Source organism: Pagrus major, chromosome 5, assembly GCF_040436345.1.
Source record: "Pagrus major chromosome 5, Pma_NU_1.0".
NCBI classification, from domain to species: Eukaryota; Metazoa; Chordata; class Actinopteri; order Spariformes; family Sparidae; genus Pagrus; species Pagrus major.
This window is the reverse complement of record NC_133219.1, coordinates 31,600,982-31,615,687: the sequence shown is the minus strand read 5'-3', so window position 1 is coordinate 31,615,687 and position 14,706 is coordinate 31,600,982. Positions and strand designations below refer to the sequence as shown.

Here is a 14,706-nt window from a genome sequence, read left to right as displayed (position 1 = left end):
TGACTAGAGCGCTAGAGCAAAGTCAATGATATGAAATTAGTTCGAACTAAAGGATGAGGATGAAAGAAGGGCTGGAGCATTTGCTGGTATTCAGACCATTGAAATGAAGTAGGAAAGGTCAGACAGTAATACTGATGGACTGATACACACTATCTCACTACCATGCACTATGAATACATGATAACATCACTGCCCTATTGCACATTCAGTAGCACAACTGAAGTCCTAAGAGATCAGTTTATGGATGCTGAAACTTTTCCTGCTGATCTGATGTTGACTACATTGCACCAAAATTGCCAGGTGTCTTTCGTGTGTCTGCTGGCTCCCAAGAGCAACTTAAATATTAACCAGCCCTGGTCTGAAATCCAGTAGATTCAACTTGTACGTCACAGATTGCGTCACTTTCACAGATCAACAGCTTTAACTGAAGACTAAACTTAAGACCGTTCAGAATCACATCAAAAATGGGAAGACATAAAAAGGCAAATATTTGAGATAATTTGCTTCATTTTTCTTGCCAGACAAACTTCAGAAGCTGACAAACAGTATCATCACTTCATGAGTATGAGTTGGACTCCAGCTGAGCGTGAAAGGAAACAGCTCAACAATAAAGTTTTAACTGGAGCTTTCGTTCGCATCCAACAATCTGAAAAACCTCCATCTTTTAAAGGAAACTGTGAGAAGTTAGAAGCTTCAGAAAAGGCTTGTAAGTGGACCTCAGGTTAAATTGTTTTGGTCAAATAACACTGATCAGGACAAAACCCAGCCACAGTGCGTCAGTCTGCTTTGATCCATTAAGTGTCCTCTCTTTCCAGCATAAAAAGGGGATGTGACAAAATTAATTTGAGGCTGCATTTGTCTATTTCATCACACTCTCTTTTCTCTATTTCCACTCTACCTTGACCTCTGTACATCATAAAAGGTCAAGGGAAAGTTACACAAAAACAAAGATTTAGATAACTTAAAACGCAGTCTGAGATTCAGAGTGTGTGTGGAAGTACAAAGTCACATCGTAGACAGCTTCTCTCTTAACTTTAAAGCCCACTGCCCGGCTACAAGTAAGGTATAAAATAATGGAACTCTTTCTTTAAATAAATACAATTCTTAGGATGGTTAAAAGAAAATAAAATAGAATAAAGTGAACTAACTGGGATAAAACACGTGACGCCTTGGACAAGCAGCTAATAAAAATTCCCTCCCAGAAAATAATTTCTTTAACTGATTTTTCTCTTCTTTTCTCTTTTTTCTTTTTTTTGCAAAAATGAAAATATAGTTTGTTTTTTTCAATTTTTCTTTGCAAGTGTCCATTTAAAAAAAATTATAGTACCAATGAGTCCTCTTTGAAATATATCTACAGCTGTACAATAGGTCTTGCAAGTGGATTCATGAAAAAAAAAAAACATTAGCGCATCATTTTACATAAAAAAGCCTCTTTACAGATATGGGTTAAAAAGGGTCATAATAAACAATATAAAAAGAAGATAGAAAGACAGCGTTTGCTAATGAGATTCTTCAAGATTCGTTTTCTCTTCAATGGCCTGTTTCACTATTTCAGCCAACTTCAGGCGGTCGACTTTATCAGAGAAGGATCGACCTGCGGAGAAAAAGAAGGTGGTTAAGGACCTTCGTAAACAACAACAACAACACATAAATGAGAAAATGATGAATTCCATTAACTGGAGAGGAGATCAGGAATGTGTTCCTTAAAGCAGCAATAGACAACTTTGTGCTTTGACTCATCGTTCAGACTAATAAATGCCTTGGGACAGACTTTTATGTATTTGGTGTTATGTAGTCTGGAGTTATGTCAAATTGCCGAGTGTCTGTGGGATCAAATAACATAATCATGATCCCATAGACATCCAAGAATTGAGGTAAACTAAGTAAGTAAACTGGAGATGCCTTTTTCTGAGGGGAGACACGCAGTTTCTGAGTGTAAAAAAATAATAATGAATTAAGGTCTTCAAAGTTCACAAAGGTGATATCTTGGTTAGTCCAAAACTGGAAAATAATCAGTTTTTATGATCTTGTAATACAAAGAAAAGCAGTTGATCCACACGCAAGTTTGGCAATTTTAGCTTAAAAATGACTTAATCAGTGAACACATTCGTTATTGATTCATTTTCTGTTGTTTTGAATGAACTGACCTATCACTTTTACTTTACTTCACCGGTAATCAATCAGTCCTCAGTCTTTCAAGATCACATCAGGTTTGAGCTGCTATGTCACATTTGGATTATTTATTAGTTGATATGGACAACTGAGCTGTGTTGTAACTGCAACTGATTAAATAAACAACAAGGAAAAGAAAAATATTTAATAGTTATGTTATTCATTGTTAATTCATCTGACATCACAAACATGAGACAGACAACCACAGGCCCTTTCTTGAAGCTGCTTTGTTTTTATCTGTTAAATACAAAAGAGAATGAAGAGAATTTTGCCAGAATAAGATCAGATGAAATGGTACTGACCGTCCCAGCTGAGGCCCTGCAGGCCGTCTCTCAGCAGTTTACAGTCTCTGTTAACCCTCCAGGCTTCATACATCACCTCATTCAGCTTTTCGTCCTCGTTCTCTCCTGCACAAACAAAAACATCCACTTTAGAAGCTGCGAGAGCTACAACTTCACAATCATTCCTCACATAAACTATAAAATATATTATATTTTGGTTGTCTTACACAGCCAAATTTAAGTCATAGCCAATTAGATTTTTGGAAAAGCAGAACATTATTAATAGCTGATTATTTTCTAGCTTATTTCCGTAAGTTAAATTTAATGTGCACTCCAAAAGTAAAAAAAAAATCTTCTTAATTTAATGAAATGACTGAAAAACAAACACGACTTCAGGAGAAATAAAAATTTGGCATCATGTGGGTTTACTGACCAGCTTGTGGTAGTATACACTGTGCAATGACGTCTCGTAATTTCTCCACCGCTACGTTTGAGTCTTCCCCTCCGTTCTCTGGGTCATGAATGAAGAAACCGTCACTGGGCTTCGGGCTGCAACACGGAAACAAGAACACACTTCAGACCAAACTTTGACATTTTAATCGAATAAAAGGACCCCCAAAATACATAATTAGAAGACCAGACTAGGGACTACTTGGACAGTCAGAGACACAATTAGAAGAAGTAGTAAGTAAAACAGGAGTAAAACATTGCTGTAGGTAGGTATGTCAGTAGAAACATCAGAAAATGTTATCACACTACCCACACTGAGCTACTCTACCTCATCAGTGCATTAATCATGTTCTAATTTTACACATTCAAATGTGTTTACAGGCCTTGAGTAGTACTGCTGTATGTGTGAAAAAACAAAAGCCATCATACCCTAGTAGTTTCCGCTTCCTGAGGATTGGGTTGTTGACAGAGTTTAAGGGCTTCAGGCTGACGTTCAGATCCTGAATTCTCATGTTGGCCAACTGCTCTGCGTGGGCCTGCTGGATACCTGCGACTACCGCCTGGGAAGGGAAGAGGACGCCAAGTGAGTTATCCGACTAACTTTCAACACTGGCCTCTGTGGGTCAGTTTAGTCAGGAACAGCTGCCAGATTTTGCACCCTTTAACTTCCAACTCACCTTGTCCATCATCATCTGGGCGGAGGGCAGCACGTTATCGAGGGCTTCGGTGCAGTTGAGCCAAGGGTGAGCCAAGACTCCCTCAATAGTCAGCCTCTCCTCTGGCTTCACCTTCAGCAGCCTGCAGGGAACAGACAAGGATGGGAGGAGGCACAAATTATTGGACGGAGAAAGGATGAATGAAGAAGGTAAGAATGAGAGTGAGGAAGTAGGAGGAAAGGAAATATGGGCAGGATAGTAGGGACAATAACAAATATAATATAGAATGCAGGAATATAGCATTAAAGGTGAAAGGTATTTAACCGTTTATTTAGCTAAATGTGGCTTGCAGCTGTTACAATGGAGAGGCACGCTACGTTTGGAGGGAATAAGATGAGACAGCCAGACCACAGCAGGGGAAAAGAAACAGACTCACTTGCGTACGATGTCCTTGGCCATCTCAGAGATCTGGCTCCACTCATCTTCAGGGAAGTCGAAGCTGCCTGTCATGATCTTCTTCCTCATGTCCTTCGGGATGGTGCGACTGTGGTGCTTGGAGTAGAATGGAGGATAGCCACACAGCATCACATAGATGATCACACCGAGAGACCACAAGTCACAGCTCTGAAGAACAATTGAAAGAGAAAAATATTTTAATATTATTTAGAGCGTACATTCAGAAGTGAAATTTGTATGAAACCTAGCACAGTCCGGAAAACTACATTAAATTAAATTTGAAGAATGATACTCTCTGCTAAGCAAAATCTCAACAGACTTGAGTCTCACCTTGTTATAGGTATAAGGAGTGGGTGAGGTAGGTATAATTCCAGACTTTTCCTTCTGGTGTCTTCTTTGAGCCTCAAGTACCTGAAAAGAAAGAACAACAGGAGGGAAACATGATGGAATCTGTGCATGTATATTTGACAAGTATATATCGGATTAATTCTAATTGAGCTTTTTACCTGAGGTGCTACGTAGTAGGGAGTGAACTGAGGGGTCATCAAGTCTCCTTGATCAATTTTGGCAAAGCCAAAGTCACACAACTTCACAGGTGCATCCTGTGGCAAAGACAGAATCACAGAGCGAGCAGCATGAACGTGGAGTAGCTTTCAGTAAAAAAAAATCTAATTTTGCTTGTGTCTCAGGGGCTTTAGTTTCAGGAAGATCACTGTGTTGCCAGACGAAAGGTGAATTGCAAAGTCTAGCACAGCAAATGCAGATTGGGTATCTACAAATCCTCAACACCATCTTTATGCCAAATACAGCCAGTAAATTTCACACAGATGCTGTGTGCTTACTTAGCACAAAAGCGTCAGCATCAGTAGTGGTTCAATTTAAAAACCTGCAATTTGCAACTGCAGCTACCTACCAGAGAGTTGTCTTTGAAGAGTAGGTTCTCTGGCTTCAGGTCGCGATGTGCAATATTTAGGGAGTGACAATGTTCCAAGGCTTGACTGATCTGCAGGAGGAAGAGACATCAGACTGAGTGACCACTCCATGTGTGTGTGCGTCAAAGCAGCCTTTAAACACACTTGATTTAAACTGGTGATGTGTGTTGCTTTCTTTTGACCCTGTGTCTCACTGTTTGACTGCCTCATTTGCTGCTTTATCCATGAAGGGACTGCGAGATATGTTGTTACACAAAAAGAAACACGCAGACAAGACAAGACATAAACATCTTAATATCTAGAGAATTACACTTTAAGAGTCTAACAGTCTTGACTCCTGGCATACTAAAGTGTGTGTGTGTCTTCAGCTACCTGTTTGGTGACCTGGCTGGCCATCTTTTCAGTAAAGTGCCTGTGCTGACTGATTCTGTGGAACAGCTCGCCGCCCTCCATCATCTCCATGACGATCAGGAGCCTCGCTCTGTCAGAAAAAACAAGAGAGGAGGTGCCGATGGTCAGAGGAAACAGCATAAGAGAGGAGGTGGATTGATGTACAGTTAAAAAGAAATCTCTTTACCTCGGGCTGGACTCGTGTGGGAACTGGACACTGTTGGCGTAAACCTCCAGGATTTGCACTATGTTTGGGTGGTTGGCACACATCATATGAAGACGCACCTGCATGCAAGAAAATCAAACACTGTGTATGCAATCATTCGTTTAAATAAGTTTCGTTTGCATTTAAAACTAGACGAAATAGGTGCAACACAGAACAGCGTTTTCAACTCAAGAAGACTGTTATGAAAAAGGCATATTCCACCATGATATATGTATTTTATACCCTGATAGCAATACATATGGTAGCACAGTACAGTCTGATCCAATATTGTGATTAAAAGTAGTCCTGCTCATTGATTTGTGACACTTCCCAGCACCCACAATGATGTAATACAACAAGAGATATTGACTTCACTGATTATGGAGAGCCTACAAGCTCTATAATGTCACTGATATGGTCTCTTTTATATATGGGCCAGCCCTAACTGCTTAAGGACTTGTTTACTGCCCTTTTCTTTCATATTTACAGACTAGAATTACCACCTTGCAGTTGTATGCCTTTTGCATGCCAGTCAAGTTACTATTCCTGTGCTGTGGCATTTAAAAATGGCAAGAACATTTTTTTGCAAAACATTACGGTGTCACAGTGAAGTTGACCTTTGACCTTTTGGATATATAATATCACAACTTCATCATTTTGGATGGATGGACAGAAGGCAAATCTGAAAACGTGAATTCATAATGCCTCCGGCCACCACTATTGCTGGCGCAGAGGCATAAAAAGGTCAGGGGAGTTTTTGTGCATGTGTGTGAGCAAGAATGTGCCTCTCGTTCAACCAACTATTGAACGAGAACACAGCATGTATCCGAGGTGCAGCCTCATTTACAAAGATGTTAATAGCGGCTGAAGAATATATTGTTGAGTGGAAATAATCTGTGTGTGCAGTCAGTGACAGCTCTCACAGTTCAGCAGTGAGAGCTTGTGTGAACCAAGTCCGTGTTGTTTGTTTTGACTGCATGTCTCCCTGCTGTGTAAGCGGCTTGATCAAAACAGAAGGCTGCTAATGACATGAAGAGGCTGCTAGACACACTGTTCACCACCGGAAAACAACGATACAGACAAGGAAAGATGAGGACAGAAAACAGGAATTAATAAAGACTGATAACAGGCAGGCAGACAGACCAAAAGCATATTGATGATACAGCCCAAAACAACAGACAACAGACATCAATCACGACTGCGACAGTGTTTCCTCTAACCTCATTTCTGGCCTTGGGGCGATCAATGAGGATCTTCAGGGCCAGGCGTTCCTGAGTTGACTTCTTCACACAAACTCTGGACAGGAAGAAAACAGGACAAACATCTCAGTCAACATGATAACCACATTTGTGTCAGAGATGTAATCATGTATGCAAAGAATCTATAAGGTTGTTTCTTTCATCTTATTTTCAGGTGTTTCCTTTACAAATCATTCAAGTCATGTGTTCTAAATCCTTGTCTGCTAAATGTAATCACTTTATCTGTATATCAAATACACAGCCAGGCATTTTGTCGCCATTCTTGTTTGTATGGTAAAGAAACAAGACCATTATCAAGTATCTATACAACCCGAAACCACAAATCTGTCTCAGAGGGGATCAAATGTTCAGTGAAAGGCCAGACAGTATCCTCACAAACAAAACACAGCTGGTATTAATATGTAGCCTAATAAAGAATCCAGTGTGTGTGTCTATCCTCTGCTTGTTCTTCTACTGATGTGCGGTCATCTTTGATACCAATAAAAGGTATAATGTTCAAGAGAGCCATTGATCTCTTACCATAGAGTTTCCCTTTAATGAAAGTTAAAATTATCTTATTCAACACCACCTGACAGCATCCAACTCTTCATTGAAGCATTATGATCAAGATTCTTACAGCTTTATAAGAGTAAAATTCAAGCACTCAACATAACTAAACCCAAAATTCTCTCAAAGCCTTTATCATCAAATCTAAATTGTTACTAAATGTACATCAAAACATAAATATAAATCCAAAATCAACCAAATTATCTCTTAAGTTTTAGGATTTTTATGTAACTGAATGTTAATTGACATTATCTTTTTTTTTTTGTCAAAAATTACCCAATGTTTTAATGGCTTTGGCTTTTTTACTAGCCTGTCGTGGGTTGTGTTTTTACTCAGTCAGCATTTCCCCTCATAATTGTTCTTTCTTTTCTTTGTTTTGATTGACTTGATGTCATTGTAAAGGAGGGTTACCCCACGTTGATCTCTTGAGTATAAATAAAGGTTTGATTGATGGATTGATTGATTTTTAAAAAAATTTAGTTTACAGGATCACTTTATACACACACTATTTTACCAGATGTTCATATTAACTTTGATTTGTATGTTTAGATCATGATTATCTTATTCTTGCTCATTTCAACACCAGGAGACAACTTCCAAATATGACAATTGAATTGTTTCATTTTTCAAATACTAAAAGATATTTCCCTCACAGGTCGAGACGAAACACCAGATTATGTTGAAAATAATCAAGCATTTCTAAAAGGAGTATGATCTCATTCAAGCATATTCCTATCCTTGAAAACGTATCTTTTACAATTAAGCATTTTCTAAACCTCCAAGACATAGCAGGAACATTTTTTTTTTTTAATTTTATGAAAATTTAACCACATGTACTTGGTTTTTATTATGTTTCTGTTGGTTTGAATCAGACCTATGTATCAGCTGATACTGGCTTATTACAGTTAAATCAGTATCTGTGCACACGTCAGGTGATAAGTATTAAGAAATTGCAGGACATAAAGAAACACTGTTGCCACTGCATAATTTGTCCAGCGGAGAGCACTGACAAGTTGTTTAGTTCAACAGTGACATGTATGGTCACAAGCTGAGAGCCACATGTCTTTCAGTGTTGGACCCAAACTCTTTTAATGGTCAGACTGCAGTTTGAACATGAGTTAGTGGTGCTTAATTTCTAATCTTTATTTAATTTGAGCTTTGTTGTTAATTTATATTTACTTGAATATGGTTCTGCAGGTGTTATACATTTCCACCAGTCTTGGTGAAATGTGCTGCGAGGTTAAATTTGGCCTGATAGAGACTATCAGCTGACTGGCTCGAGTTAAGAGCAATATTTTGTCAACATCACAGGTTGTTGTGGGAAATATGAATCTTATCTGCATCTTTGGAATTAAGGTAAAAGTAAATAGTGTGAGTCTGACCTAAGATTTTTATATATTTATATTCATGGTTGAGAGAAAATCTGAATGTATATCTCCTGCTGATGGTTTCCTTTAGGATTGCAGCAGAAAACTGAATAAATATGGACCACAGGGGTTTATATTTCATTTCCTAAAACACTCTTGACACCTTTCTGCCTCCTCTCAGCAAAAAGGACTCAAATGTTCACTTTAAACAGCAACCTCTAAAAACTCAGATTACGCTATTACAGCATTACTGTGAGAAACATTCTGCTTCGGCCAAAGTTCACTTCACTGGAAAGCAATACCTTCCTAATGAATCACAGAGTTAGATGGAGGGGGCTGGTACAGTAAACAGCACGAATGTGTGAGTAACGATGAGAATCAAAACACATTCATATCAGGCAAAAGTCTCCATGAATCAGAGTCTCTAATACCAAGTTAGACAATATGATACGGGGTAAGCATAAGAGTTGCAGAGAAAGAAACAAAGACCTGCCATGAATCATCAGAGTTTAGGAGTGTGTTTACTGATAAGTCACTATCTCCATATTCTTGTCACTTGAGGCCAAAACTACACACATTAGGAAATAACAAGTATTTCTCTGCTGATCCAGACCAACAGTAGCTTCAAAGTGCAGAATGGGCAGGAGGAATCAGTGACACACACTGATATATTATAGCAGGAATCAGCAGGGTAGTCAGGCTTGCAGAGGAAAAAACTGCACAAAGCAGAAACGGACTTACAAAGCTGTTTGGGCAGCCTCTGCCTCTCTGTAATGTTTGGCTTTAACTGAGTAAATCTTACGATTACAAATACTGGTAATAAGAGATATTAGCTACTATTAACAATTTCAATTCAGTTTGTAAACCAATATCTCCAGTGTCTTCTCTTTGATATAACAGAGAAAAGTCTTGTTTCCACGCCTGATGACAACTTTAATCTGTCCTACAGATTCACAATATATGCTTTCCTGTGACATATTATTCCCCGATCCCCCAAGCATCCACTATTTGAATGCATCTTCTCAAAAGGTTAGTTGCTTTGCATACAGTTTCATTAATAGCATGCAATGACTTAAAACTGCCAAAGGCAAAGAATGAAACATAAATATTCTTTAAATCAAAGAATAATATGACCTTAAGAAACAGGCTAAGATACTTCCACTCAAATGTGTGAGGGACAAAGGTTTGGGGTTGGATTCAGGCCGAGGACGCTGCAGCTACATGTTGCTGAGCCAAATGAGCCACCACCAACCACAACAGAAACAGTGCCAAACATCTCTGTAATAAGCCTCAAGTTGTGACGGTGCTACACACCATTAGGTTGTCCAGATGGGTCAAGTGACAAGCATCTGGCCCTGTCATATTCTCAATGTGTGTTAATGTGTCATGGATAAAGTCAGATTGTGCTGAGGAATTCGTGCCACAGTGAACACGATGCAATAAAAACACAGGAGAAGTAGAAAGCAGTAGAAACATGTAGGAAGGTTTTTTTTTGGCAGCAGTCACAAAGTGTGTCCAGTCAACAGCCCAGTTAAAAAATAATCTGCTCTGGCATCATACTTGAATCCAGCTGTGTGCCAAAAGTGTACAGCAACATTCACAGATGTGGTTTTAGTCATGCACATGAAGGGCTGTGGAATACATCAATATTTAACTCTATCTTTAATCCTATCATTGGGTTTTCATTGAGTCATGTTATACTCTGCTCTCTACTCTGAGGGCTCTGCTCTCACAGCTCGGTTTTACCTGGTGCTTTCGTCAACCAGTAAATTTAAAAAATGATTGCTGCAATACAATAACCCACTTACAATTAAACAGGTGATTTCCCAATCACAAACTGATGATGTCTCCTGGTTATGTAATACCACTTGTCCTAGTTTAGTAAAACATTTTGTTTACACAATCGTGCTCTGGCAGCACCAGTCTGACATCAATCTGATGCAACACAAATGCTTTGACGTCAGTAGAAAAGATCATATTTAGAGACTGGAGAAACACCACAGCGAGAAGTACTTCTTAAGACTCTCTTTCTCACACTCACCTGACAGGTCCACTGATGCCGGCTCCCAACTTCTGTGTCCAGTTAATGTTGTACTCATCTAGAATGGAGGTCTCCTGTATGGAAGAGAATCATACCAAACAAACACTTTTCCATGTATAAATGTGGTATTTTTCCTCATATAAGATTGTCAAAAGATCTGTTTGGTTGTCATCTCAGAGACACCATCAGGCAACACACCCCTGTCCCTGGGACACTGGGATGTTTAACAAATCTATGTTTATGGATCCCTTTTACTTTTCACAGTTATCAGCATAGTCCTCACAGTGCCACCAAAACCCCCACAAGACAGAAAAAGAAAAACATTCTGTCAAAATCATCCCCAATTACTGTCAGTAGAGAATATCAACTGAATCTTCGGTTTACCTAGACTGTTTACAAAAGATTTTCCACTGAGTAAGAGAGCCAAGACATCCATTGTTTGAGCACTGGGTTGTGTATTAGCCATCGTGTCCATCATCACCTGTCTAGTGTTTTACGAAAGCTAATCCCTAACACAGATTATTACTGAAAGAAAGACAGTTTGGCTGCCATAAGCTCGGCCACTGCTGCCTAAAAAAAAAGGATAATAAAAGGAAGATGAGCTATTCATGATGCTATTCAAATAGGAAGGAACAACTGTGACATCCGTGATCTACCAGGTTGAAAAGCCGGTGCTTGAATTGGTTTGTCAATATTTCCAACTTTATTCTGTATTCAAATTATGACTGTTAACTGGCAAACCTTCTGCGTTTCCTCCTTTCCTGACATTATATTGGTCTTAGCCAGCACAACCACTTCATTGTGTGCCACTGCCAACGGCTACCATAATTTCTCCTCCCCACTGTCCCTACCAGCCCAATCTAGGATTCATGGTGGTTATGTAACACAGGACAAGAGGCTGGTATTTACTACACAACAACCCAGGGGTCTTTACTTCAAATCGTTGAAGGATCTGATTTCACTATTCCCAACATTGGCAGGATGATGGATCTAACAAAGTTTGGTCTCTTAACTCTAAAGTTTTTCTCAATTCAGCTATCAATAAGTTCTGAGCCGTTATCATGATTATATCTTGGCTCCAGGGTCTTCATACCAGAGTACCTGAGTTAAACCCAAAGATAGCAAGCCAACCCGCTAATCTTTCTTCATGATAACGGTCCCAGTGTGTGTTGCAGTTCTCAGCGTCGTGGCCCCAGTCAACCCAGCATTAGGCACATTCTGACCCAACTGGAAGAGATCACATTTTACTGCTGACATAAATGTCCTGGCAGCGACAGGCTGAGAGGAGAAGGCCAGGCACAAATCCCAGGGCACAAGTGTATACGAGTGTTGCCAGTGACTGTAACCACGCTGGATAGATCCAAGCTCCACAGCAATCTTTATCAAGGTTAAAACTTTGCATGACACACTGTCCATGATTCACATTTTTGCTATTTTGGGTACAAATCCATGACTCACACCACAAGACATTTTAGTGTAGACGTCACTGGAATCATTAGATCATCACATGTGGCCTAAAACTGACAATCATGTAAACATTCAAACTTCAATAATTGAAAGGCCAAACGTGATTACTTCTACAGAGCTGCAATGTGTACTTGCATGAAGATTCACGAGGGATTTTTGTTGAACTTACCTTGATGAACTTGTCTGCGTTGTTATCCTCCGACATGGTGTCTGCTCTTGACAGATGAAGTCTGTCTCGTCAATCTCAGACAGTATACAGTGGAGACAAAAAGTCTTTCTCTGACCTTCACAAAGTTTAGGTCTTGCAACCCCGGGCTTGACCAAGACTTGTTACAACACTACTGATGACGGCAGAGGCCCATTAGAGCATAATGATATTCGGCCACCAGTCACCCAAAGCCGGGTTTCGTTCCCCTGGAGACCTGAAGCCCTCCAGCCGCTGCGACGTCGCGTCAGATCAGGCGAGCTCGGCTCACAACCTCCAGGTCCGACTCGCTCTTCAAGTCGTCTTAAATTCACTGTAGTGACCATGTAGAGTGCCAGACTCCGAGCACGGTAACCAGAAAAGCCGAAGACGAGCCCAATGTGGACTGGCCCACCACTTTTGGAGGGGCACGAAGTGTATTTATAGCCAGCGCAATGAGAGCAGTGCTCTGCTAACGCTGCGAAGACACAGGGGACCGGCTAAGTTGCTGTTAGCCTGCTTGCTAGCAAGTGAGCTGGTGCCACTCCATCCCACGGTTAAGGCAGATGATTACACAACAAAGGCGATCCTGAAAGATGCGGTAGACCACAGCTACTGTCTGAAAAACGCCGGCACTGTTCTCGATGAGCGCTCGGTTGATCTGACACAACAAGCACACCGTGTTCCCAAAAGCAGAGCAGCCTATTATGTCGTCGAGTCGAGTCTGCTAACGGGCTAACGAGTTAGCTCAGGTGGCAAGTTCGTGTTCCGGCTCTACTCGGAGCCAGAGATGATAACATTCTCCAGCGAGACAGTGTAATAAAAAGGAGCGCTCGTACGGAACATTTACACCATCTCAGTAATGGAAATGGTTCATGAAAAATGTGTTCAGAGGTGACCAGGGAGACACACGCATCTCTGGACTATTTTGCTAATCCCATATCTTCTAGTCAGTGGAAATACACAACCCGAGTCGGCACTACGCAGTAGCAGTCCGTGTAGATCGCCTGATGAAAATCATCGACGCGTTATCTACATTTGGCTAATACGTGGATGTGTATTGATTTTCTGTCAATAAATATACATTTTTGATACGTATGAAGTAGGTCTTGGTCAGTACATTTTAAACTGAACTGTTTTTAAACGTTTATCAAAAATACTCTTGAAGTGGCCAGACTCCGATGGGTCCTTATGAGGTCCCAGTTTTTTTTAAATGAAACTTTATTAACAATTTATTTTGTGTACAAAACAAGGTAAATACAGCGTTGAAATATTTACCACTGAACATACACACATTAAATTAAAATAAAGAATAACTAAAATAAACAAAAAAGTAATATGGGTTTTAGATTTTAAAAAATGATATCACACGAAAAGGTCAAACAAATATTTTAGAGCTTAACCAATTATGTGAGTCATCCCAAAATGTTTTGGTGAATGTGAACGAGAAGAATAAGTAGTCACCTTTACAAAAATAACTAGCAGGGCTGATGGGCTGACCCTGTTATTCAACATATTTGACACAAGGGCCGCCTCCCACCAGGACCCCCACCCCCCACCCCCTCAACCATCACAGCTGATCAGGTGAGATAGAAAAAGGACCACACACACTCCACTCAGGAAATGCTACAGGCCCTGACAGTGTGAGCATGGGGGTGCTCAAGGTATATGCTGTACACCTGTGTGGAGTCCAGCAGCACATTTTCAACCCCGACACTGAGACTGGAAAAGGCCCCCATGCTGTTGAAGACGTAATGCAAGGTCTCAGTACCCAAGATATAGCATGTACAAGTCCTAAAAGACTACAGGCCCATGGCCCTGACATGCCATGTGATGAAGACCCTTGAGAGACTGATACTCGCCCACCTCCACCCACTGGTCAGACCACAGCTGGACCTTCTTCAGTTTGTCTACCAGGCGAACATCGAAGTGGAAGGTGCCATTATTTACTTGCTAAACCTGGACAATGCTGGGAGCACAGTGAGGTTCATTTCCTTTGAGTTCTCTAGTGCTTTTACTGCACAGTCTGATGCTGTTGTGAGACAAGCTCAGGGCCATGCAGATGAACACCTTACTTGCATCCTGGGTGATGGATTACCTGACCTGCAGACCACAGTTTGTAGGACTGAGGAACTGAGTGTCGGGAGCTTTCTTCCCCCAGGGGACTGTCCTCTAACCCTTTCTGTTTACTTTATACTCCTGTCAGCTACAGCACGGAGTCATGGCAAGTGCAGAAGTTCTTCAAGCTAGTCATTCTTTGTTTCTACTGTTTTTCTATCCACAAGCACTTATTGCACCAT

The 14,706-nt window shown here is 40.4% G+C and overlaps 1 protein-coding gene across 1 annotated transcript; it reads right to left on the bottom strand.

Moving 5' to 3' along the window:
- Positions 1–845: 845 nt before the first annotated feature.
- mapkapk5 (MAPK activated protein kinase 5) lies at positions 846–13,371 on the bottom strand. Its single transcript, XM_073466280.1, has 14 exons — positions 12,392–13,371; positions 10,756–10,829; positions 6,763–6,838; positions 5,525–5,622; positions 5,320–5,428; positions 4,929–5,018; positions 4,522–4,617; positions 4,346–4,426; positions 3,996–4,183; positions 3,581–3,701; positions 3,333–3,463; positions 2,887–3,002; positions 2,475–2,579; positions 846–1,594 (listed from the first exon to the last, which is right to left on the bottom strand). The coding sequence occupies exons 1-14, from the start codon at positions 12,425–12,427 to the stop codon at positions 1,500–1,502; spliced, it is 1,416 nt and encodes a 471-aa protein (XP_073322381.1). The 5' UTR covers positions 12,428–13,371; the 3' UTR covers positions 846–1,499.
- Positions 13,372–14,706: the final 1,335 nt, after the last annotated feature.